General features: G+C 41.5%; 2 protein-coding genes across 7 annotated transcripts in view; one reads left to right on the plus strand and one right to left on the minus strand.

Annotated features, from left to right (window-relative positions):
- The window catches only part of EIF5B (eukaryotic translation initiation factor 5B), a 41,388-nt gene extending 34,583 nt beyond the window's left edge, over positions 1–6,805 (minus strand). For both annotated transcript variants that reach the window (XM_068138660.1, XM_068138650.1), the window contains exon 1: positions 6,680–6,805. In XM_068138660.1, the coding sequence (XP_067994761.1) occupies positions 6,680–6,714 (35 nt within the window). In that variant the 5' untranslated portion in view covers positions 6,715–6,805. The remainder of the gene's footprint in view (positions 1–6,679) is intronic.
- A 2,060-nt stretch (positions 6,806–8,865) lies between these two features.
- On the plus strand, positions 8,866–18,434 carry TXNDC9 (thioredoxin domain containing 9). Of its 5 annotated transcripts, none has more exons than XM_068138712.1 (5): positions 8,866–9,006; positions 10,828–11,044; positions 12,807–12,925; positions 14,746–15,000; positions 16,929–18,434. In XM_068138712.1, the coding sequence occupies exons 2-5, from the start codon at positions 10,856–10,858 to the stop codon at positions 17,044–17,046; spliced, it is 681 nt and encodes a 226-aa protein (XP_067994813.1). In that variant the 5' UTR covers positions 8,866–9,006; positions 10,828–10,855; the 3' UTR covers positions 17,047–18,434. The 5 variants fall into 5 exon arrangements, with proteins under 5 accessions (XP_067994813.1, XP_067994775.1, XP_067994794.1 ...); XM_068138674.1 differs by lacking the exon at positions 8,866–9,006 and adding an exon at positions 9,032–9,159; XM_068138693.1 differs by lacking the exon at positions 8,866–9,006 and adding an exon at positions 9,352–9,553.
- The last annotated feature ends 4,653 nt before the right edge of the window (positions 18,435–23,087 follow it).

Consider the following 23,087-nt stretch of genomic DNA (forward strand, 5'->3'; position numbering starts at 1 on the left):
AGCCTGTAGTGGTGCATGGAGTTACTCCTTCCCAAGAGAAAGAATAACCTAAGACAAGATGACTAAAAGCATAGAATATGACAGTAAAGATCTAGTATTTGGTTTTCCCTGAACTAGTTCTTTGGGGTTGGTTTGTTTAGAAAAAGCACAAAGATGATAAAAATTATCTTCAAGTCCAGTGTTTCAAAATTTCCATATCATATGTATCTCCCACTGTATGAAATCAAGCTATGTGGCAAAAAGGTAATTTAGAACACTTGATAAAATTCACTTCAGATTGTCCTTAATGAAGAGCAAAGGATGCCTATCTACATGAAATATAACTAAAACCAATACTTCACCTTAGAGCATGTATCTGAACATATTTCAGTGTTAAGATAGCAGAATAATGTTGAAAATCTCCAGTACACTATTATAAAAGAAAAAACTGACAAATGGGAAGAACAAGTCACCAGTGCTGCAAACACTAGGATCATCAAAACACACATCTTCTGCAAGACACCAGCTGCTTTCAGACCAAAACATCCATCAGACTGCACTGTACTTTTTTAGCAAGCCAAACTTAATGATTGAATTAATTACATGTGCACATAATGTCTGTACAGAAGAATTATTTCTTCCGTTATTTCTGTGGACAGAGTCAGAGGGAAGAGGGTAAGGAATATTACACAAACATTAAAAGTTACTTAAACACAGAATATAGAGTGATGCGCAAGTCCAGAGTCAGAAAAACATGACCACAGAAATAGTTAAAACTAGCAAAGGTATGTCAGCTTGTTGAGCTGCATATTATGAACCTCTATTCTGAGTGAGGCTTTCTAGAGATCTTCAGAGAACTGAAAGAACAGTTTCTGCAATTCCTGCTGAATTGCAATGCACTATTATCATACTTTTCATGAACAGCAGTTATATGTAAGGTTTAGATGCTTTTAAGATGCTAACAGATGAAGAGAATCAAGATTTCAAATATAAAAGCTGCTTCTAACAACCAACCTCGTATACTGCAGTGCTTTTTTGTTTATGTTGCCATTACCACAATTATTTGAAGATCTTTAGTCTTTTACAAAGACACTTTGCTTGAAAAAAAAAAAAAAGGCACTTAATATAAGTTTGGGGGGAAAAGAATTATACATTTGAATAGAACAGTCCAAGAAGTTTCTGTAATGGAGACATTATTTGGTGTTAATTTAATCCATTCTGCAATACAAAATTCTGGCATCTTCCAGACAATTTGCAAAATAATGATTTCCATGATCAGTTGTTCTCCTTGATGCAGCCTTCACAGACCTTTCCTACACACAATATTAAGAACATTTTACTTAACACACAAATAAATAAAAAAAAAAAACAAACAAACACAACCCACAACCACCAAATAGAACCACTGGTAGACAATGCTAGCAATTTAACTTGCAGAAGAGAAAGCAATATATAGCATCAGCAACAGCAATGTAAGTCTTATTTCAGCAGCAGTGTCCACTCTTGGCTGCAGAATCACAGCTGGCACCAGTAACTTCTAAAGCAATATGCATGAAGGATCAGAGTGGTATGCCTAAGCTACAGTTCACAAAGTTAAAGGGCATAAGAATAAATACACCTAAAGACTACCTACTGGAAGCTAAGGAAAACTGTTAAGAAAAGGAAAAGATGACTTAAAACTGGGAGAAGAGGAAAAACATGCAAAGAGCTAAGATCATCAAGGGAGAAATATCCATACTCCGAGTAGGAAATAATTTGTAACATATAGTGCATAGCATGCTTATTCAGACATCTACAGCGGCAGTTTGAGGTTTGAGCTCTAGTTAAGAACAGCGTTTCCTCTCACACATTTGAAAAAATAAAAGATCCTAAATTCACAAGGACAAGAGGCAAGAACCTTGGCATACCTTCCACCATTACAGCTCTATCCAAAACAAATCACCCCCAGGACGAACTAGACTATGCGTGAGAATACCTACACTTCTGTTAGGAAAGTCTGAAAATTCAGATCCCTCATATTTTTATTGAAAGATCTGCTATGTAGTTTCATCTGAAAAGGAGTGATCAACACAACCATAAAAATTCCAAAGAAGAAATAATTAAAGCAATTTCCTATGGCTTAGGAACTATGTATGACCCAAGACACTTTCCACTTTAAAAAGCAGTTCTGTAACATCCTGTTGTGTTTAAGCTACAGTGACCATTCTAAATAAATACATTCTTCATTGACAGATGCACAGTGACCAAGTGATAGGGGTGCAGACGAGCACAACAGAGGCACTGGTGCAGTAGAAACAGATTTGCAGGTGTATTATTCACATAATAACAGAACAGTAGGGGTTGGAAGTGATCTCTGGAGATCTTCTAGTCCAACTTCCCTGCTAACACAAGTACACCTAGAACAGGCTGCACAAGAACATGTCCCAGCAAGTTTTGAAAGTCTCCAGAGAAGGTGCAGGATTCTACACTTGCCTTTGTTGAACTTCATGAAGTTCCTCTCTGCCCAGCTCTACAGCCTATTCAGGTCATTCTCAATGGCATCACAGGCTTCTGTGTCAGCCACTCCTCCCAGTTTTGTATCATCAGCAAACTTGCTGAGAGCATGCTACATCTCTTCATCCAGGTCACTGAAGATATTGTACAAGACTGGATCCACTGCTGACCCCTGGGGCACATCACTAGCTACAGGCCTCCAACTAGACCCTGCACCACTGATCACAACCCTCTGTACATTCAGCCTGTTCTCAATTGATATGATTGATATTCAGCCTGTTCAGGTATTGATATGTATTTCTAACAGACAACAGTCCTGCATTTCTATTCTTTCTCTGTTTATCATAGCAATCATCTCATTCAGGGTCTTGTTGCTATTTGCTTATATCCTGTTCCCATGACAAAATTCATCCTCACTCTCATTCACCAGCACACTTCCAGGCATACACCAATATCCATCACCACAGCCTTGTCTGGGTTTTGGTTGGGATAGAGTTGATTTTCTTACTAGTAGCTGTGTTTTGGATTTAGTGTGAGAGTAAGGTTGATAATATACTGATGTTTTGGTTGTTACTAAGTAGCACTTATACCCAGTAAAGGATTTTTTCCTGTTTCACATTCTTTATTACTAAGGAGGTGAACAAGAGGCTGGGACAGAGCATGGCCAGGACAATTGACCTGAACTACCCAAAAGGATATACTGTGCCATAGTATGTCATGCTTAGTGTATAAACTGGGGGAAGTTGGCCAGGAGGCATGGATCACTGCTCAGGTATTGATAGGCAGGAGGTGAGCAACTGTATTGTGCGTCACTTTTGTTTTCTTGAGTTTTTATTTCTCCCTATGTATGTTACATTCCTTTTCATTACAATTATTATATTTTAATTATTGAACTCTTCTTACTTCAGCTCACAAGTTTTACTTCCGCCCCCCCAATTCTCCTCCCCATCCCACTAGGAGCAGGAAGGAATGAGAGAGCAGCTGCCTGGTGCTTAGTTGCTCACTAGGGTTAAATCACCTCTACCATAGGCAGCAGAAACAAGGAAGAAGGAAACTACACAACAGAAGTCAAAGCTATAGGGATGAGGGGAGAAAAGCAGAGTAAAGATGATGTCTACCTTCCATAGCTTGTCTCAATATGTCAGAAGACAAGCAGAAAAATCTCTTTCCTATCATATCAATTCTTGAACAAATATTCCCAACAAAAACATATCACCTGCATCTTCCCACATGCTTCCTCTGCACTGCAAGTTATGCCTGTGAGCTACCACATGCTTTGGGAGTTGTAGCCAAAAGCAACGTAAGGGACTGCAACTATAACATAGCTGTTGGGGAAGCAGAGAGGAAAGGAAAGAGCAACAAGCAAGATCAGAATTGAAGATGGAAGAGTCAAAGCCAGCTGGAAGCCTTTGATTTGACAGTGCCATTCTCTTACTCTACTGGAATGGAAGGGAGAACAATGGGGGATGTTGAAGACCAACTTCAAGCTACAGATGTAAATAACTGACGAAGCCTCTCCCTCAAGGGAACCTGACATTCACAGGGCTGCCAGCTAGAACCATCATCAGATCATGACAGTACCGCTGCAAATAGAGCCTATCCCAAAACATCACTGGCCTTCCAGGTCCATCCCCTCAAATTCCCTGCTAAAAAATACACTCAGTCTAACAATTCTGTCCTTCTTCTCAAAGAGATACTGTTTGGGCACTTCTCCTTCATCATCCCTCCCATTACCATACACCTATGTAGTCCTGTAACATGGCATTACCACTGCTAGCTGCTCTGTACCGCATTTGCAAAGCCTTAGGAATAAAGCCTGTCAGGCTTACTTTGGCTGAACTTTTCTTGACCTGCCTGCAACTGTCACTTGATTTAGCTGTGACAGCAATTCCTCTAACTGACCAGGTCCCTATGCCTTTTGTTTACCCAGGCATGCTGCAAGAATAGTTTCTTACAGACAGCAGTAACAAGCAGTTATTCTGTACAAAATGAGAGATTCACAATTCCACAATAATAACACAGTGCAGAGAAACACATGCCTGGTACAGTAGCAGAGACCTTGAGAAGTAGAGACACAGCATGCAGTAGAGGGGATCACAGGCATGGGATAAAGAGATACAGCTTGTACAGAACTTGGCACTGGACACCCCAAAACCCACCAGCAGTTGGTTAAGAGAAATGCAGACTTGAACAGAACTGGTTTTAAGGTAACACTATATAGTGCCTTTTACATATCTGGATGCAACGCAGAGCTGCAGACCCATGAAGAGCAAAGGCACATAAGCACATTTGCAAATACATAAAAATGATCTTGAGTGGATCCCTGCACGAGGAAGATGAATCCATCAGTTCAAGTGATCATATTGCTCCTTGTGAAGGACATCTGATGGTAACATCTTGCTGTAACATCTCACCAGCACCAGGATGAAACCACTGACCTTAGGACACTGAACAGCAGCAAGACAGTGAGAATAACTACTTCAACTGCATCATTGTTCTTTCCTTTTTTTTTTAAACAATTAGATCTGAATTAATTATTGTTAGTCTCTTAAGATTTCAATTACTCTAACAGCAAATCCTTGGCTTTTCTTTTAAAGTGTGCTTACCATTTCTAAACAAATGAGATTTTGTGCATAGTGCCCAAGAGAGGCCCATGCTCAGTGATTTACAGACATGCAGAGATATAAATGGAACAAGGTATCCAGAAGGCACCAAGACTCTAAAACAGGCTCCTGCATACCAGCCACTGTCACTGGAAGGGCCTGAAGCAGCAGTGCTTCAGTATCTGAAGGTTTCTGCACGATCCTGGCACCTACCACACCAGGTACAAAGAAGAGCACTAGGCCTTCTATTCTTTCAAGCATAAAGATCCAATTCTTCCCTCTTCTTTCTCAAATCACACTTGACTCATCAGCAGAGCTGCTCCAAAGATATACCTGTGAAATACAGCCTGTGAAACAAGCTAGTAACAACAGACATATACATGGTATGGCAAAAGGTGTCAAGAAAAAAAAATCAGATGAGAAAGGTACCTCACTAGCAGGACCAGATACCTCCCAGACAGGACCAGAGAAACTAAGTTTATAGCCTAACATGGCGAAGGGTAACAACTTGAAGTCATTAACATCAACATCTTAATGCAATACTCATCTAGGTAGTAAGATATGCTTAGAGAAGAAATAATATTTTGTCAAACAGCTGTCATAAGTAGTACTATAAAAGAAACAATGACTCAGGAAGGATATACAATATGAGCAGACTAGGTAAGGAAAGAGAGTTACCATTTCTAGTTGGTACATATTTTAAGATGTCAGTTTTCTTTTTTCATAAAAAAAATAAGAACTAAAACCACTCCCCGTGTTGATTGTACCTTTTATTCATTGTTTTATAATGACAAGTAAAAATATGTCCTCTCCTGCTAGCATACATATACGTTATCCAGTCTTCCATATGGTTAATATAGTTGCCATTATAAGACTCTCTAACACACACAGATGGTGTAGTATCAAGATGATACACACACAATTGTAGAAGTGATCCTCTTAGCCACCAATCACTAAAATAAGTCATATCTGTATTCATTAAACATGCATAAATCACTAAATTATAGCACGATCATTGTTTCCCATTAAAAAAAGATACAACAAACCAAAACCAAAAGAAACCCAATAAATAAACCAATAATCACTATAGGCACTGCAAATGAACCACTCAGCGATTTTTAGCTGACAATCCAGATCTGCACTCACAACCAGCGGGCATCTAACACTGCCTTCTCTCGAACAAACTCCCTGAGAAGCAAAGCGAGGCTCACAAAAAGAAGCGCAAGGACAGCGACAACGCAGCCGCTCCAGCACCAACAGCTAAGTTTCTCCGGCCGACGCTAGCCTCAGTGGTCGCCGGCCACCCGCTCCACAGTGCCGTCCGCGGGACAGCCAGTCTCCGGCGCCGGCTAGGCCTGCACACCTAACCGGTGCCGCCTCTCTAAGACGAGGGGCACGACCGGGCCTTCCACGCCGACACCGCCAGGCCAACGGCCGCCACGCCTGGCCTGGCCAGCCTCGCCTGGCAGCCGCTTCCGACGAGGCCAAGAGCCCCAGCAAGGCCTGACTCAGCGCCGCGGCACCGACGCTCGCAGCCGCTGATGCGGCTACTGTCAGAGCAGCACGAGAAGGGCGGCGCGGAGAGAGGGTGGCTGACACCCTACCTGTCCTCGCTCTTGTTCTTCTGCTTCTTGCCCATAGCGGCGGCCCCAGCACTTGTCCCACACCTCAGTGTTGCCCGGCCGCCCGCGCGCAGCCCCGTGCATATGGTAACAACGCCCCCACCGCCCGCCCCGCCGCGCGCCACGCACCGCGCACGCGCCTGCACTTGCCCCGCCCCCCGCCGTCGTCCCAGCCTGCCTCGCGCCGGCACGCGAAGAGCGGCTGTTGCGTAGCCCGACAGGCAGCGTCTACGCGCAGTGGCGCTCCCTTCCGGCTGGAGGAGGGAGGAACAGGCGGCTCTGCTCGGCGCAAGGCCCACGTTGGGGTGGGCCAGCGCTGCCGGCTCCTTCGCCGGCGCTCTCGGGTGTCGAAGCGATCCACTTCTCGAAATCGACTTTGTTTCCATCAGTTTTATAGTCTGCAGTCCAGAAAAATGTCTAAGTAATGCCTCAAATCTACAGTTTCACTCCAGTCCTCCTGCCTCTCCAGATGGATGCATGGAGACCCAGAACTCCTGGCATGTCTGTAGCCCATTTGGTCACAAAACCCAACCAGATAGCCAAAATAAAGGAAACACGTTTAGAAAGCTTTTGTTTGGAGGCAAATGGGACACCTATGTTAAAGTATTGGAATGAAGAAGCAAAAAGCTTTTAGGATGCATCATGGCAGCACTATGACCAGGCAGTAGTTCAGGTGTGAGGCCTGTCTGCATGCCTGGCTGTTCCTCCTGTATGTAAGCAAGTTGTGCTCTCACATAATCCTTGGTGAGACTGTGCTAATCCTTTACCCTCAAGTGCTGCTCACACAGGAAGTGAAGCCCACCCTCTGATTTTGTGATTACTGGCTTCCCACCACAACACAGCAGAGGCAGCAGGGTTGTGTTTACAAGCTCAGTGCAGAAGGAGAGATGAAACAGCTCTGGGGACAGAAGAGGTGCCCCTGCAGGGAAATCAGCTGCCAGGCTACATCGAGAGTATTGAATTTCCTTCTCACTGCAACAGGTTTTTCTCAGCATACAAAGCATTTCCTTCTTCTCCCCTCCAAGCAGCTTTGTAGCATAGGAGCTGAAACAGTGCTGTATGCACTCTCATAGGAGTGTCTGGATACTGCTGCTGTGGGGCAGACTATGGCCCGAGTTTGCAGAAATGTGGCATAGAAGTCAGACATCAAACATTGCATATCATGGCAGAGGCAACCTTTCTCAAGAGTAAAACAAGAAGAAAAATGGGGGTCATAGACATCACACTATTTAATATGCTTTGAGCTGCACGTTTTCTGCTGTTGTCACCTCCAGGATACAGCAATTCTTGTTGCAAATGGAGCAAGCCTCACAGTTCATCCTTCTGCCTCCGGGTCACCATCTTCATCTTGCTTCCCTCCTTACGACCCTCCATTCCTACTTCTCTTTCCCTTGATACAGCTGTAACTCCCTATCAGCCTCTCCCACGCAGGCTCTCTGTGGGTTGCAGATAAGGGCAGTTTATTTTTCCTCCACGCCTAACTAATCAGCATACTTCAGTACTGGACAATCAGATTTCCAGGAAACAAAAAAACAGAACACTTGGCTTTATTAAAAAAAAACACACTTTAATATCATATTATTTAGATCTGTGGATCTTCAAGCACACTTGCAAGAGCAGAGATAACACGCCCCAGGTACTGCAACACAGCCGTCTTCTCAGCAAGGCTGGCGGAACCAGTTCGGCCAAGTCCCGCCGTAAACCGGCGCCCACCCCCCACCAGCCCCGCCTGCCCTCGCCGCACCGGCCGTCCTTACCTCACGGCATCAATCGACGGGGCTGACCCCGCGGCTCCCGGCCGTTAAGTCCCCACCGCGCCCCGACTTCCTGCGAGGACTGGGCACCAACCCCAAGGATCCCCTAAGAAAGGCGGCGGCGATAGGCCCTCCTCCACCAGCCGTTACAACCACTCGCTGCCGCCACGCACCCGCCCCGAAGCGACCTCACGCAGAAAAAGGACTTGCCCCGGCCGGCCAAACCCCGCCCACAGCAGCGGCGCGCAGCTAAGACAGCTGCAGAGAGCGTTCCCGCTTGCACGGGCCACGGGAGCCCCTCTGCACCCAAGACACGCCCGCTAGGCCGGAAGAAAAGGGCAAAGTGGTGAAAGCCGCTATGCATGCCGGGAAAGGCGCGATTGCTAGGGGTACGGGACCTGAACGAGCAGGGAGACAGCATAGACAAACCCCTCTACGGGGGCGCAGCTGTGGCGCAGGAGGGGAGGCGTGGCCCCAGGGTGAACCCCACCTCTCCTGCGGCGCACACCGGCGCGTCCTGGCCGCTCCCCGAAGATAGCGTGCCCTGCCACCACGGTACATACGCGCTAGGCTCCGGCCGCCCCGGCCAATGAACGCGGAGCGGGGATCTGCGTGCGTGCCTAAGCACGCACGCGCTAGCCGGTCTCTGCTTAGACTCTCGCGAGATAGCAGTGGGGCGCGGCCGGCGGGCGGAGCGGGGAAGGAGGGGTGAGTGGTCGTGGTGCGGCTAGCGCCGGGTCAACACCGTGGCGGCTTTCTTTAGAGTGTTAGTTAGGGGGTGGGCGGCTGTTATCTATAACGGAACCGCGCAGAGGCGCGGTATCCTGCTGTGTGCCTGCCCCCCTTACCCTGTGCCGGCGGCGTCCCTCGATCTCGCTTCGGTTGGGCTCTGGCGGATTGTGTCGGCTGGCTCCCCAGTGCCCCTCCTCGGCATAGCGGGCAGGACTGCTATTCTGTCAGCGGTGCTGAGTCCACCGAGCGCGCCCCTTGGGCTCAGGCGACTTTCTGCATAGGAAACGCTTGTTGACATCCTGGCTTCAGTGGCTTGGGGAGGAGGTGAGAGCCTTCTGGGGACTTCAGGCTGTACTGGAGACTGGCTGGGGTTGGTGTTACGTTTTCTTTCCTATTGGCTCGGAGGACAAGCCTCCATCTGCCCCAGCTGAGCAGTGTTCCCTCCCTCTCCCGTAAACCTAGTGGCTTCTGACTTTGTACTAATAAGGTTTTTACTTCCTCTGAAAATACAGAAAGGTGGGATAGAAAACACTGCCGGAGAGACTTTGTAGTTAGCAGCTTCGGGGAGAGGACCTGGACCTTGCTGCAAGTGAGAGCAAGTGTGGCCATGACACGTGTGGAGGTTGACAGCAGACAGCACTGCTGGTGTTGCATTGCACTTTGAGTGCTGCCGTGATGTTGATACTTTGTTCATTGCTGTTAAAATGCTTTTTTGTCTCTCTATGCGAGGCATTTGCAGTGCTAAAGGCAATGGTAGTTTGGCTGGTTTTGAAATACAGCCAAGAGTACTCTGGAGAATCAGAATAGGGTGACTGTATATTGTCCCTGTTTCAAAACAGTCATGCATTACAGTGATAGCTTTTTGTACTGTAAGCTTATTGGGAAGAGCAATCAGTTATACAGTCAGTTCTTCACACACTCCAGTCTTAGTGTTTTGTGCCTTTTGAAGTGTTTGGGCAGAAAGTACTCTGCAGAAAGTTATTTTAGCTGTGTTTTTCACACAGCAATTAGGTAGTGGTTGTTGGGTATTTCAAATCCTATTGCTGGCTGCCATAGGCAGATGTTTGTAATAGTTTCCTTGTACTAATTGAAGCACTGTATTGGCAGTATATTGGCCTAAAGCAGTTGTGCCTTTTCCAGCTGAGGAGTGTTAATTCAGATTTAAATATGTTAATTTTCACTAGGTACTTAAAGTAATTGTATTTAAACTAATGGCAGAAACTTACGTACCAAGCATTGTTTAGACTTACTTTGTGACATCTTAATGTCTCTTCCAAGCAGAGTGGAGCTTTCTGATTTAATCATCTTGTTTCAGAGTATTTATTAAAGGTACATGGATCTGGCTCAGCATGAGCGTTCCTTTGGAACTGATGAGTTGTCATTATGCTGACAAATCATTTCAGGTTCCTGTGCACCATCAGCAGTTGCCTTTGGGATTGTGAGCATAGGACTTGACTGATAGCTTTCTTACTCTCTGTGTTCATTGTGGAAGTATTCTCCAAAGGATATTGCAGTATATAGAAAATAATTATTTACTGTTATCTTGAAATACTATAGTGTTTTGTTTCTCTGCAAGTCAGAGAAGTCAGGCTTTTAATTAAGACTTTGTATAGGTATTAATGCCATATATTGCTGTTTCCACAGCTCTGAGGAGATCACTTTCTATTTAAAGATGGCTGCTGATACCTCTGTTGAAATACTTCAAAAAGTTCTGGAGAATGAAATACTTCAGACTACCAAGGTTGTGGAAGAACATCTTGATGCTGAAATCCAGAAGCTGGACCAAATGGATGAAGATGAATTGGAATGCCTTAAACAAAGAAGACTTGAGGCTCTAAAAAACGCCCAGCAGCAGAAACAAGTAATTGCTGACATGTACAGGATTTATAGAAATCCTAAGGAAATGTTATATGGGAGCTAAGTGCTTTGGAGTCGTTTGCGTGGTTTTTTCCCTACTTTCTGTACCTTCTCCTTTTAAGTTATCCAGGCAATTGAGTGTCTGTGTGTGCATGCTTTGTGTTTTCTGACAGGAGGAGAGAAGACTCTCTGTGATGGTTTCAAATAAGGATAGGGTAATGAGTACAAGTATACAAGTATTTGAGGGTGTTTGTATTCACTGAACATTGCTATCTGGGAGTATAAACCTTCTAGGCAACCTAATCATGAGCCTTTAGGTCCTCTAAGCTTCTGAATTCTGAAGATTGTTTTAAGTAGGGAAACCATATATTTCTTATCTTACTCCATCTAAGCAAACAAAGAAATAGACTGGGTTGGATGGGATATGACTGGATTGAAGGGAGATGCTCTGCCTGTGATGAAACTAATAAAAGCTAATGCCATGCTTTGAAACAGGAATACAATAAAATGTCATGGCATGGTTGGGATGCTGGAGGACAGGCAGTGTTAGCAGCTTTGATTCTCTAAACATGGAATTGAAGAAAGTGGCACCTGAATTGTCTTCAAAAGTTCAGTTTTCCTTTGTCAGAAGTCATAACACTTGAATGTTCTTGGATATGAGTATGTGGTGATTCTCATGCAAAGACTTGTGGTTGATCTTAACTCACTCTCCTCATGCATTTTCAAATGCAAATTTGGAGTAGGATACTACTGAGTAAAAGGAGTATGCTGCCACACTGTTCTGGAACAGGATTGTACAGAGGGAAATTAGTGCATAACCATTAATGACTTCTTCATGTGATCATGCTTCTGTGCATTTTTAATGTGTACAATGTTCAGGAAATTCTTTATTCTTTCCTAACTTGGTTTACAGGATATTCTTAGTTTGCTTGGAAACCTCTTTGTTGTTCTTTTGTTTTGGTTTTTTTTCCCCACTACTAAAACAAAACTGCAAGATCAAGAACAGTGATTGGCCTAATTATTAACCATCACCCCCATCAGAAACTAAAGGTTTCTTGCCAAGTTCTGTCATACTCCACTGTTTCTAATAATTTAGCTTAGTCTGTGGTTACTCTGTAAATTTTAGCTTCTAAAATTTGTCAGATATTTTGTGGTATGCATGTGTTTTTTGAATGGTTTTCTGGAAGCCTGGCTCATATACCTTCAGTGTATATTTGATAATCATCCATTGCAGATGAGTTAGTAGGCTTTTTTCCTCCTGATTTTTTCAGAGAGGGGAAAAATTAGAATAAATCTATTTTAATGCATGTAATGACTTGAATAAGTTTTAGATGCGTTCTTTGAGTGTCCAAAAACATCTTAGAGTAGCTGAAGATGACAATTAACATTCTTCAAATACTAAGGATTTTCTGTTGTTAGTGTTCTCTTTGGACTAGTCAGGTCTTACTGAGAGGCCATAGTGCAGAAATTTGCACAGGTCTGTACAAAATCTGTATTTCTAAATAACTAAGATAGCCTTACTGCTCAACCATCTATCTGCCACTGAGAAAGAAGCAACTTAAAAGTGTTGTCTAGCCTAGTGGCATCTGCACATTTTCAAAACAGAACTAAAGTGGGGAATTATTTTGTTTCTCCCTCTATTACTGGATGAAATGTGTTTCTACTGCAGCCCCCCTCTTACTTTTCTTAAAAGTTGTAGAGCTTGTAAGACAGGTGCAAAACTAACAAACTCTGTACTAAATGTTTGCATTTATGTTTTCCAAAAGGAGTGGCTTTCAAAAGGACATGGAGAATACAGAGAAATCCCAAGTGAGAGAGACTTTTTCCAAGAAGTCAAAGAAAGTAAAAATGTGGTTTGCCATTTCTATAGAGATACAACATTCAGGTATAGTAAATGAGCTATACTCAATGAACCTTTTGTTTATAAATGTCTGCAAACCCAGATGTGTTCTTTTAAATTCCACAAATATATAGGCATTTTGGGAAGTGTTCTTATTCCTTCGTTATCCACAGCTAGGTTCCTTCTTGAGATTTGCTTTTTTTTTATTTATTTTAATTTTTTTTTCCCATTCCAGCTAATGTGAACATATTTGACAACAATTAATGCTGTGTTACATAGTTGATTAGAATATAAAAGTATAACTTCTTTGACAACATTTGAGAGTGCTGTGTTGATTTAGTTTGAGGGAGGAAGGTCTGTAAATGTAGTGACCATACAGGACCAGCATTTCAAAAACAGCGCATTGGTTATTCCAGACAGATATTCTGGATGCTTCTGGCATGTAAATATTTTTATTCTGGGAAATAAAAATCCAAACAAAATATTGTCTAGACATCCTCAGAATTTAACCTTTTACTTTTAAGGGATCTAAGGATCTGTGGATACCAGTTGCAAATACTTCCCCTTGTATCTGCACCTTTGTGATTATGTCACATTTTAAGGTGTGAGAGAACTAGATCTGAGATGTCCAGACTTGGTATAGGAACCTAAAAAGAGATCTCCCACATGAAAGAATTTTAAAAGATGTGTCTATCTCAATGTCTTCTGTTAAAATGCAGCTGCATAGTGGAGTAATTTGTTGAAGGAGTAGCCAGATGTCCTGTTTGTGGTTGGTTGGGCTATTCACTTCCACACACACCCTTATTGTGTTCTCTAGCTTACAAAATGTAAACTGAAACAGCTTCGGTGTGAGTAATTGAAAGATGGCTACTATTTAACTCCAGGTAAAAGTAGCTTGGAACAGGTTTGGTTCTAGTTTCACAAATCAGCAAAGTCTGTAGACGCAGGAGAATGTTTGTAAAAGTTCTTGAGAGGAAAGAAAAACAGAAAAAAGGAGAAAAATATTTATAAAATGTGTTGTGCTGACAACCAGCTTGAAGCTGTTATGTCAGGTTTACCAACCACAATATCAAATTCTTTTTGTCCTTGCCTACCCCAGCTTTTTAGTCTGTTCAGCTTTCCTCTTGAGTTAAAGGGTAGTCACATCACAGAGTTAATGCAGCTAAAACAGAATACTTAAAGACGACAATCCAGAAAGTTGAGATTGCAGCTGACAAGTGACCAAATCTCTACCATCTGACAAGTATTTTGAGCAGTTCGTATTGCTGTCCCTCAGCTGAGAAACAGCAATTGTATGCTCACTCCTATTCCATTGCAACAGGAAAGTGAAATATTTTTGCCTGTAGCATTACTGAAGCAGTCTGTGCAAATCACTTTTTTTTTCTTTCTCTTTTTTTTATAAAGTGAATAAGTGCATCTTCCAGTTGTGGAAGTAGTGACTGGGAAAAAACCCAACAAAATGCTGTAACATGGTGAGGCAAAGTTTTTCCAGCTGACAGGTAGTGAAGCTGGAGTAGGAAGAATAGAAGTCAGAGGGAAATTTCATCAATAAATGTTTTCGGATATGTCAAGGACTAGGACTGGGCCAGCCACTAAACAGCTGACAGATAGTCTTTATTAACCCCTCTCCCCTGTATGTAATTAGGAAGAAATCAGAGAAATGGATGGTGCAGTTGTGCAATAAATATGCTCCAGGCTATTGTTCTATTACTCCAGATACCTTTGAAACACATCTTCTGTTGAAACCGAAGTCTGAGGAATTAACATAATACAACTAACTCTTTACTGTTCCTGTTAAAGTTTCTTTAAAGTACATATTCAACTTTTCAGTTCTAATGCTATTTTGTTGGTTTTTTTCCCCACAGGTGCCAAATAATGGACAAACATTTGACTGTATTGGCAAAAAAGCATATTGAGACAAAATTCTTGAAATTAAATGCTGAAAAATCTCCTTTCTTGTGTGACAGACTGCGCATCAAAGTAATACCTACTTTAGCATTAGTAAAAGATGGAAAAACACAAGACTATGTTGTGGGCTTTACTGATCTTGGCAACACTGATGACTTCACTACAGAAACCTTAGAATGGAGATTAGGCTGTGCAGACATAATTAATTACAGGTAATTAATTGTTTTGTGATTCTTTTGTTTTCAGATAGGGTGCAAGGAGAACATGCTTGCAGGCAGAATCTACAAAAGTTTGTAACTTTGTATTCTTATGCTTAAGGCACATGACTTTAATCTAGTTATATAATATGTGTACTTTGGCAAGGGAGAGAGGCCTCTCAGAGCCATGCACCTAATGTAATCCTTTCTAAATCAGATATAGATGCTTAGATGTCAGAGTTGCAATGAAGTCATGTATAAGCAGTACAGAAAGTGAAAATAAGTTGCAGAAGTGCAAATAAATTATTTGTGTAGCAGTACAATATAATGATTGTAAATCTTGTATTCAAAATTACAGGATAGTAACTGTCTACTTTCTATCACCATAATAACCAAACTTTACAGGAGAATAATTTACAAAAAATTCCTGCTTTGCTTTCCATTGTGGCTAAAACATCATCTATATTTTGTTAAGTTAGCTTTGTGCTTTTGTTTTGAATGTCTTGCGGCTGTTATTACTTTAAATTTCATTATCTGAATTTATTTCAATGCCTGATTTCCAAATTCTGGCAAGAAGTGTTGTTGTATCTTAAAGGCAAAGAAATTACTGAACTGGGAATTGGGTATTACCACTTGTAACAAGCAGATATGCAGAGGAGTCAAAGACAAATGTGGATATGTATTCTCGATAGCAGCACCATTTTATGGGAGAAATATTTCAGTGGAGCTGTACCAAGCTGCATTGAATTTGTCGAATGTTAGTGCATTTGCTTACAGCATAATTTTGTGTCTTGCTTGACTTGACTACTGTGTATTTTGTTCTTAGCTCTTTGTGGAATGGGGGAGTTGTTTTGTTCATTATTCATCTTGACATATCCCAAGTTTGCTACCCTGGCTTTGCAAAGTGAGCCACAGTACCTGCACAGCCCAGGAGATCCATCCTAAGATTCTATGATTCTGTTCTGTGTATAAGTGTTGCATTTCCACACTGCTCTGAATGTAATATCCCACTCTCTGGTGTTCTTGAAAAGGAGATGGTCCTCCTCAGACCTTTAGAAACATTTCTTTTCCTTCAGCCTGTGGGATAGCAAATGGTGAAAGGATATACTGTATTTACAGGAAGAACTGCCCAGGTCATGTTGTTTGATGAAAGTCAGGATTCAAGTAGGACTGACTTACTACTGACATGTAATTACCTAGCAATTGGTGAGCTGTACAACTAAGATCAACATAAGCAAAATGTTATTTACAAAGTGTTAATATCTGTAAATTTCTAAACACTTTTCTCTACCTAATTCCAGACACTTCTTAAATGTAAACAACTCACAGGTAATGTGAGTGAAAGCATGCACACACCCTTTCCTGAGGAAGGGATTCTCCTCCTTACACACCCCTGCTGTAGGAGACGTGGGTGCTCCAGCTTTTTTTCTTATCATGCTGATGAGAAAGGTCCTACTGGGTCATCCATGCGCCCTGGAGAGTAGTGTGTGATGGGGAAACTGCTCTGCCTGGCCTAGACAAAGTGATTTCTGTCAGCATGAAACTCAGTTTTGACTCATCTGTATCTCATCCAAAGTCCCTGTTAAAAAATTTTAGCTTCTTTTAGAAGGCTCTGGGCGCTCACTTGTTTTGAAAGTTCTCTCTGTAATTCCCTGGTTACTGCTTGATCTGACAGGTTGCAGCAAAAAACTTTCAGTTTTTTTTTTTCTCTAGAGCTCCTCTCACAGGTGCCATTTACCCTGATACTCCTTTCTTAACTACAGTTCCCCTTTTTGTCCAGGATATGCTATGCTAGCAATACCCCAATGCTGCACAGGGTGGCTTTAGGTTGTAGGGATTGTGTTGTTTCTCCAGAAAAACATCATAAGACTAGTAATTGGAGATGCTATTTACTGTCTGCATGAATATGGCTTCAATAAACATATTGTACTCTTTTCCTCTAGTGGTAACTTGATGGACCCACCTTTTCAAAGTCAGAAGAAATTTGGAACAAGCTTTACAAAGTTGGATAAGAAGACTATCCGAGGAAAGAAATATGATTCAGATTCTGATGATGACTAGAAGAACAGCTAAATAAATAATTTTTTGTTTATGCTTGGTACATTTCTAAGAATGTTTTTATAAAGCTTACAGCTTTTCATTGCATCTGCACATAATGCTCATTTTTCTATACAGTTTTATACAATTGAGTCATAGCAGGGAAAAAAAGCTTAGATATTTTTTTTTCCTCTTTTGGAAGTAATTTGTAAATAAAAAAAAATCTGAGTCCTTCTAATTAAATAATGTGGCAAATGATGAACTTTTTCTTAAGTGTAAGTTTATGAAGTGTTTTGAAGTAACTGTAGAAACAACTGTACCAAGTCAGGTCAAAGGTCCTTCTGGCCCAGCATCCAGTTTCAGTGGCCAAAAGCAGATGCACAAGGAAGAGCCAAAACAGGGTGAGCAGATAGTGCTTCCCCAGAATATACTTTAAGCAATGTGTGTCTTTGGGAAGTCTGTATCTGAAAGCATTTCCTGGATAAAACAATGGAAAAAAAAGTCTTGAAATCCTCATAACTATCTTGGCATCCACATCATATGGCACAGAGTCCACGTTTCAACTGTGTTGTGTGAAGAACTACTTCCTGTTCTTTTCTTTGACTCTGAAAATACCAATTTTTTGCTAATTTTCTTTGTTAAAGGAGATGATAGATGCTACTTTAAAAATATTTTTCCTTATCAATTCCTCTTCTAGTTTTCTTTTTAAATTTAAATATTGCTTACGAGTTAATAATTTTGTGGCACTTAGTAAAGGAATTGTGGATTTTACCAAATGATTGCTTATCTTATGGTGCCATAACATGATACTGAATAACTTAACTATGTTGCACTGTAAGTTGGAAAAACAGTCATAACTTTGTGAATTCTGAAATAGATGGCTGGGAGAAATGCCCTTATACCATCCATGTATGCTGCATGTTAAAGCTGATACAGCAGGTAATAGTGCATAGCAGCAAGCCTATTAAAAACAGCCTTGTTCATGGTTTGTATAACGCTGTGGTTTTGACCGTGTGGCTTTTGTAGCAGATGCTTTGTACAAGAGAGTAGATTAAAGTATTTGGGAGAAACCTTGATCTGTTAAGTTTAGATGTAGTGCCACATACTGTGTACTGTTCTTCAGTAAGGGACAGAGTTTTCAAGCAAGATCTTGGAATGCAATGTAAAAGTTTTGACTAGGTGAAGAACTGATGAATTTTGTTTGCGGTGTGCTTAAGAATTCTTTTGAGGTGGTACTTTGAATCCAGTTGGTCCATAAAGCAGTGAAGTGGGTCTGATCAGTCTTGCTGCCTTGTAGTTGAGATCAGTTGTGATTGGGCCAGCCCAGCAATATATCTCTGTAAGTAAGTTTTTAAAAAATTACATTTTATTTCTGTTCATGTACATTGAAATAAAATTAATTCTAATGTTGACTTTTGCATCCTTTTGAAGAAGGTGGTCTAGATGCTACGGGCTTTTTCTTTTAATAAGGCTCATTAGAATGTTGCATGTGCTCTTTGTAGTTTTCTAGTAAACTACATACTGTTCTGTCTAATGTTATGACATCACTTTGAGAAGGCAATCAGCTCAAGATGTATGCAGCTGTCTGTTAATCTACTAGAAGGAAAAAGTGCCCTTGTATCTTTCTTTTTAATGCACAAACCCTCAAAGAGCATTAGAAAATGTTCTCTTTTTTTTTAATTCAGCTGCATGAAATTTAACTTAGGAAACCAATGTTCCAACACTACTCCAGTAGTGCCTTCACAGGACTCATCTCCGAGTCCTAATTATGTTCAACAGGCTGTGGAACTATAAAATCATGTCTCGTGTAGTTGCGTGCTGTTTGGAAGCATGAACTTGTTCAAGTTCCAGCATGGTGTATTGTTAGAGGTTATTTAGTTCCAGGTGTGAATAGTCCCATTGCAAACTTGATGCAAATCTTAGTCATAGGCTGTGGTTTTCTGTCACTTTAAGATGCTGGTGTTTCAGGGTTGGGTTCCCCCCCCCCCCCCTTCAGTTGGATCTCTTGCTCATCTGGCTTGTAATAGGGCCACGTGTACTCCAATGCTGTTACAAAGAGTTTGCAGGAATGCATGGTTTAGGTAAAAGGAAAGGTTCTGAGTGTCTGTACTAATAAGTTTATATTTATTTTGAAGTAGCAGCCTCATAGATCTAAGTCTTTATTTTCATGTCCACTTTAAGGTATTTTCTGTCTTGAATGAAGAGTGTCATTGAACAGTCCACTCAGTATCACATACTAATTTCAGATGATCCACGTACTCATTTCAGATGAACAGCCCCAATCCAAGAATTTTACTTTGCTGACACAAATAATTTAAGAACTTGAAAATTTTTCAAAGTTTGAGTGGTGAGGAACAAATTATTCTACTGACTTTGTAGTGCAGATTAAATAGTGGAAGTATCCGTGATAAGTCCTGGGTCAGCAAACTAGAGTTGCAAGCAATTCGGAGAACTACTCAAGTGTTAGCTGTACAGACCTGAAAAGCACAAAGCTTAACTTTGTCAACAGTCATCTAGTGGCAGTATGGCAGAGATGATGATCATTTGTAATATCTAGAAAGGATGCAGGTTGCATATGGTTCATTACTTACAGCAGATAGATTATATATGTATACATGACTAAATAAAGTTCCTGAGCCTAGGCCAATCACAAGATTGGTACCTGGTTTGGCATGTGTTAGCCATGAGAGCACATTATGCAATAAAGAGAAATACTCATGCATTGCTTTTGAAGTTACAGGGCTTATGCATGAAACCAGCATGTAACTTCAGTAGTGATTAGTGCTTAAGTCACTGCTTGATGCTTGCATGAAGTAATCATTAAAGAAATGCATAGAGGCAATAATACTGAACAAGATACGTGGTTTTCAGCTCTTAATGATAGATGGTCTTGACTTGATTTGGCACTCCTTGGTGTGTGTTATGCTTGTTATAGATTGCTCAAGAAATCTACTCACAAGTTAAGTGCTGAGTTGAGCTTTGGGATTTGGGAAGTGTAAAGAAGTCTGGCCCTGAAAGAGATGGAATATGAAACAGACTCTAGAGGGAGCAAGAACTGTGCAGCTGCATTCAGACCCCATTAGCAGGTTGCATTGCTTGTAAGTGTAATTAATACAGCTCACTGAGGGAGGTCAACTCGACCTCTTTTCCAAGTAATCTACATTGTGCTATTTCCCATGTAGAAATTCTAAAAGAAATACTTCTCTACAGAAATTCCTATAGAAAATTAGGACTTTTAACAGTATGGTTTGTAAAACATGCCCTTTGTCTCTCACATGAGTAAAGCCAGCGTCCTCAATCCAGAGTGAAGACTGTTGCCATTTTGTCTCTTGCATACAGACACACACACAAGCTGATGTGAAAATAATTACTTTTGTACTCATTTCATATTCAACAGCTATATGTTCCACTTTTTTAATGAAAATTCTGTTAGTAGTGGGTTTACCTATATGTCTTTGGATGCGATGATCTTGAAGGTCTCTTCTAACCTGGTCTGGTTCTGTTCTGGTCTATTCTGGTCTATTCTGTTCTATTCTGTAGAGTAGACAACTTGAGAGTGAGGATTATGCTCCAGAATTTAAGGAAAGCCTCTCTAGGAATGGAAGCGGAGAGGGTACTTCTTACAGCAGAATAATGTAAAACTGTTGCAAGGGGGATGTTGTCCCTGATGGTTGTACCACATTTGAGCAAATTACTGCTTTGGAGATCTACTTTCTTCTTTTGTTCTTGGATCATGCTTTGAAGTCTTCAGTGTTAAGCCTGTCTAGTATGATTGTTGTCATACAAGATACTCCAGTTTCCTAGATGCTTCTTTGTTATCCATCCCCCTGGAGAGGGCTGTTCTGCATCATATGCTGCAAAAGGGCATATGTGCCAGTATCTTCTTCATCAGTTTAACACAGTGATCTGGATAAAGCAATACAGAAGAGACCAGAACATCACTCCTAAAAAACTCGTTCAGATTTGATGGATTAATTTTGAAGCACATGTGCTCTGAGGAAAACTTGCCTTTAGGGATCCCATGAAGTGCATATTCTAAGGTTACTTTTTCTTTTTTTTAATTAGTTATTACAGCCATGGTTTGATCTGTCTGAAATAAACCTCCACCGATACAGGAGCCATGTAGCTGTATCCACTCACTGTTGAATCTGTGTGAATGTGCTTTGCCTTTCCAAAACAACTTGTTCAGACATCATCTGCCTGCTGTTATGATTTCAACATGTGACTCTTATAAAAAAAGGTTTAAAAATTAACTTACCTGCCTCACATGCTATACAAATTCCAGTAACCATGGGCCTTTCCCAAGATGACACTGTATGCAAATCAAGTGATTGTAATGCACAAACCCACATTAATTCCTTTCTTGATCTTCTTCCTCCTTACTAATTATTTCTTTTGTTAGTTGTACTGCCCTAGAAAGGACTCCGAAAATGTTTCCTGCTTGGCTTCTAAAGTGTTGACAGTTGTTAATGCTTTGTATCATGAATTCCAGACACCCAGAGATGCTCTTAATAGTTATTGCAGGATCACAGGATGGTTTGGGTTGGAAGCTTTGAAGATCTTCTGCTTCTAACCCACCTGCTATGAGCAGGGACGCTTTCCACTAGACCAGGTTGTTCAAAGTCCATCCAACCTGGCTTTGAACACTTCTCAGCAGTGGGACATCCACAGCTTCTATGGGCAATCTTTTTTGAGTGCCTCACTGTGCTTACGGTGAAGAACTTCTTCCTTACATCTAATCTAAATCTACCTTCTTTCAACTCAATGTCATTACCTCTTGCCTATCACTATGTGCCCTTGTAAAAGGTCCTTCTCCAGCTTTCCTTTAGGCCCCCTCTAAGTACTGGAAAGCTGCTATAAGGTCTCCCTGGAGCCTTCTCCAGGCTCAACACCCCCATCTTCTCAGCCTGTCTTCATAAGAGAGGAGCTCCAGCCCACTGCTCATCTTTGCAACCTTCCTCTGGACTTGCTCCAAGGGGTTCATGTCCTTCTTATATTGGGAGCCCTAGAGCTGAACATGGTATTTCAGGTGGTATCTCATCAGAGTGGAGTTGAGGGCCAGAATCACCTCTATTGACCTGCTGGCCACACTTCTTTTGATGCAGCCCAGGATATGGTTGGCCTGGGCTGCAAATGCATATTACAGCTCACAATGAGCTTCTCATTAACCAGCCCACCCAAGTCCTTTTTCTCAGGGATGCCTTCCATCCATTCTCCTCTCAAACTATATTTGTTCTTGGAATTGTCCACATGCAAGACCCTTTCCTAGCCTGAACTTCAAATTACTTTGTTTAGGTGACCTGTCTTTAAGCTGGGATGTGAACTGAGATCTTGCAAGATCCAGTCCAGTGACCGCTTTGCTCGAACAGCTCTTCTACAGTAAAATTCAAAATCTCATTTTGCAGGACAGAAAGAAACTATTTCTTTCTTCCCTCATAAATACTTCTGGTCTTAGTTATTCTACACTAGGGCTAGAGAGTGCAGAATGGGATGCTGTTTCAGTGCTCATCTGGATTCTTCAGAAAGGCAAGGTAAAAGATTGGAGCCTTCAGTGCCTGATCACTTCTGAACGCTATGTTTTACAAGTTTGAAGACCTTTGCTGTTGTTACTTACAGGTATGCTAGACATATGAAAGAAAATCTATGGAAATGTAATTATTAAGCTGCCTGTATCCCTTTGAAAGTTGGGAAAGATGGCTCTAGAAGGGTTGTCTGAGATGCTACAGGTATATCTTTAAGTGGCCAGGTAGTGGAGGACATCCAGCATGCATCAACTGTTAAGGGCAGCTTCCCTATTAGCAGTTATAAAATCTGTGAATACCTGGTATTACCTTATAATTACATCCCAGACAAAAGGAATAACCTGAGAAATGCATCTGCATGTTGATGTTACAAAACCAGAGCTGAAACTCACAACAGAGACGGTAATTAGTATGGGTATCGTTCCAGGTAATTTTAGATAGTATTCTTACCTCACAGTGAAACATGATGCTGTAACCTGCAATCTGAAGGAGAATAGCATGGGCAATGTGTAACGCTTTTCAAATTGATGCTCCATTTTGATC

This window comes from Melanerpes formicivorus, unplaced genomic scaffold (assembly GCF_026170545.1).
Source record: "Melanerpes formicivorus ecotype bairdi unplaced genomic scaffold, bMelFor1.0.p_v2 SCAF_1, whole genome shotgun sequence".
Lineage (NCBI taxonomy): Eukaryota > Metazoa > Chordata > Aves > Piciformes > Picidae > Melanerpes > Melanerpes formicivorus.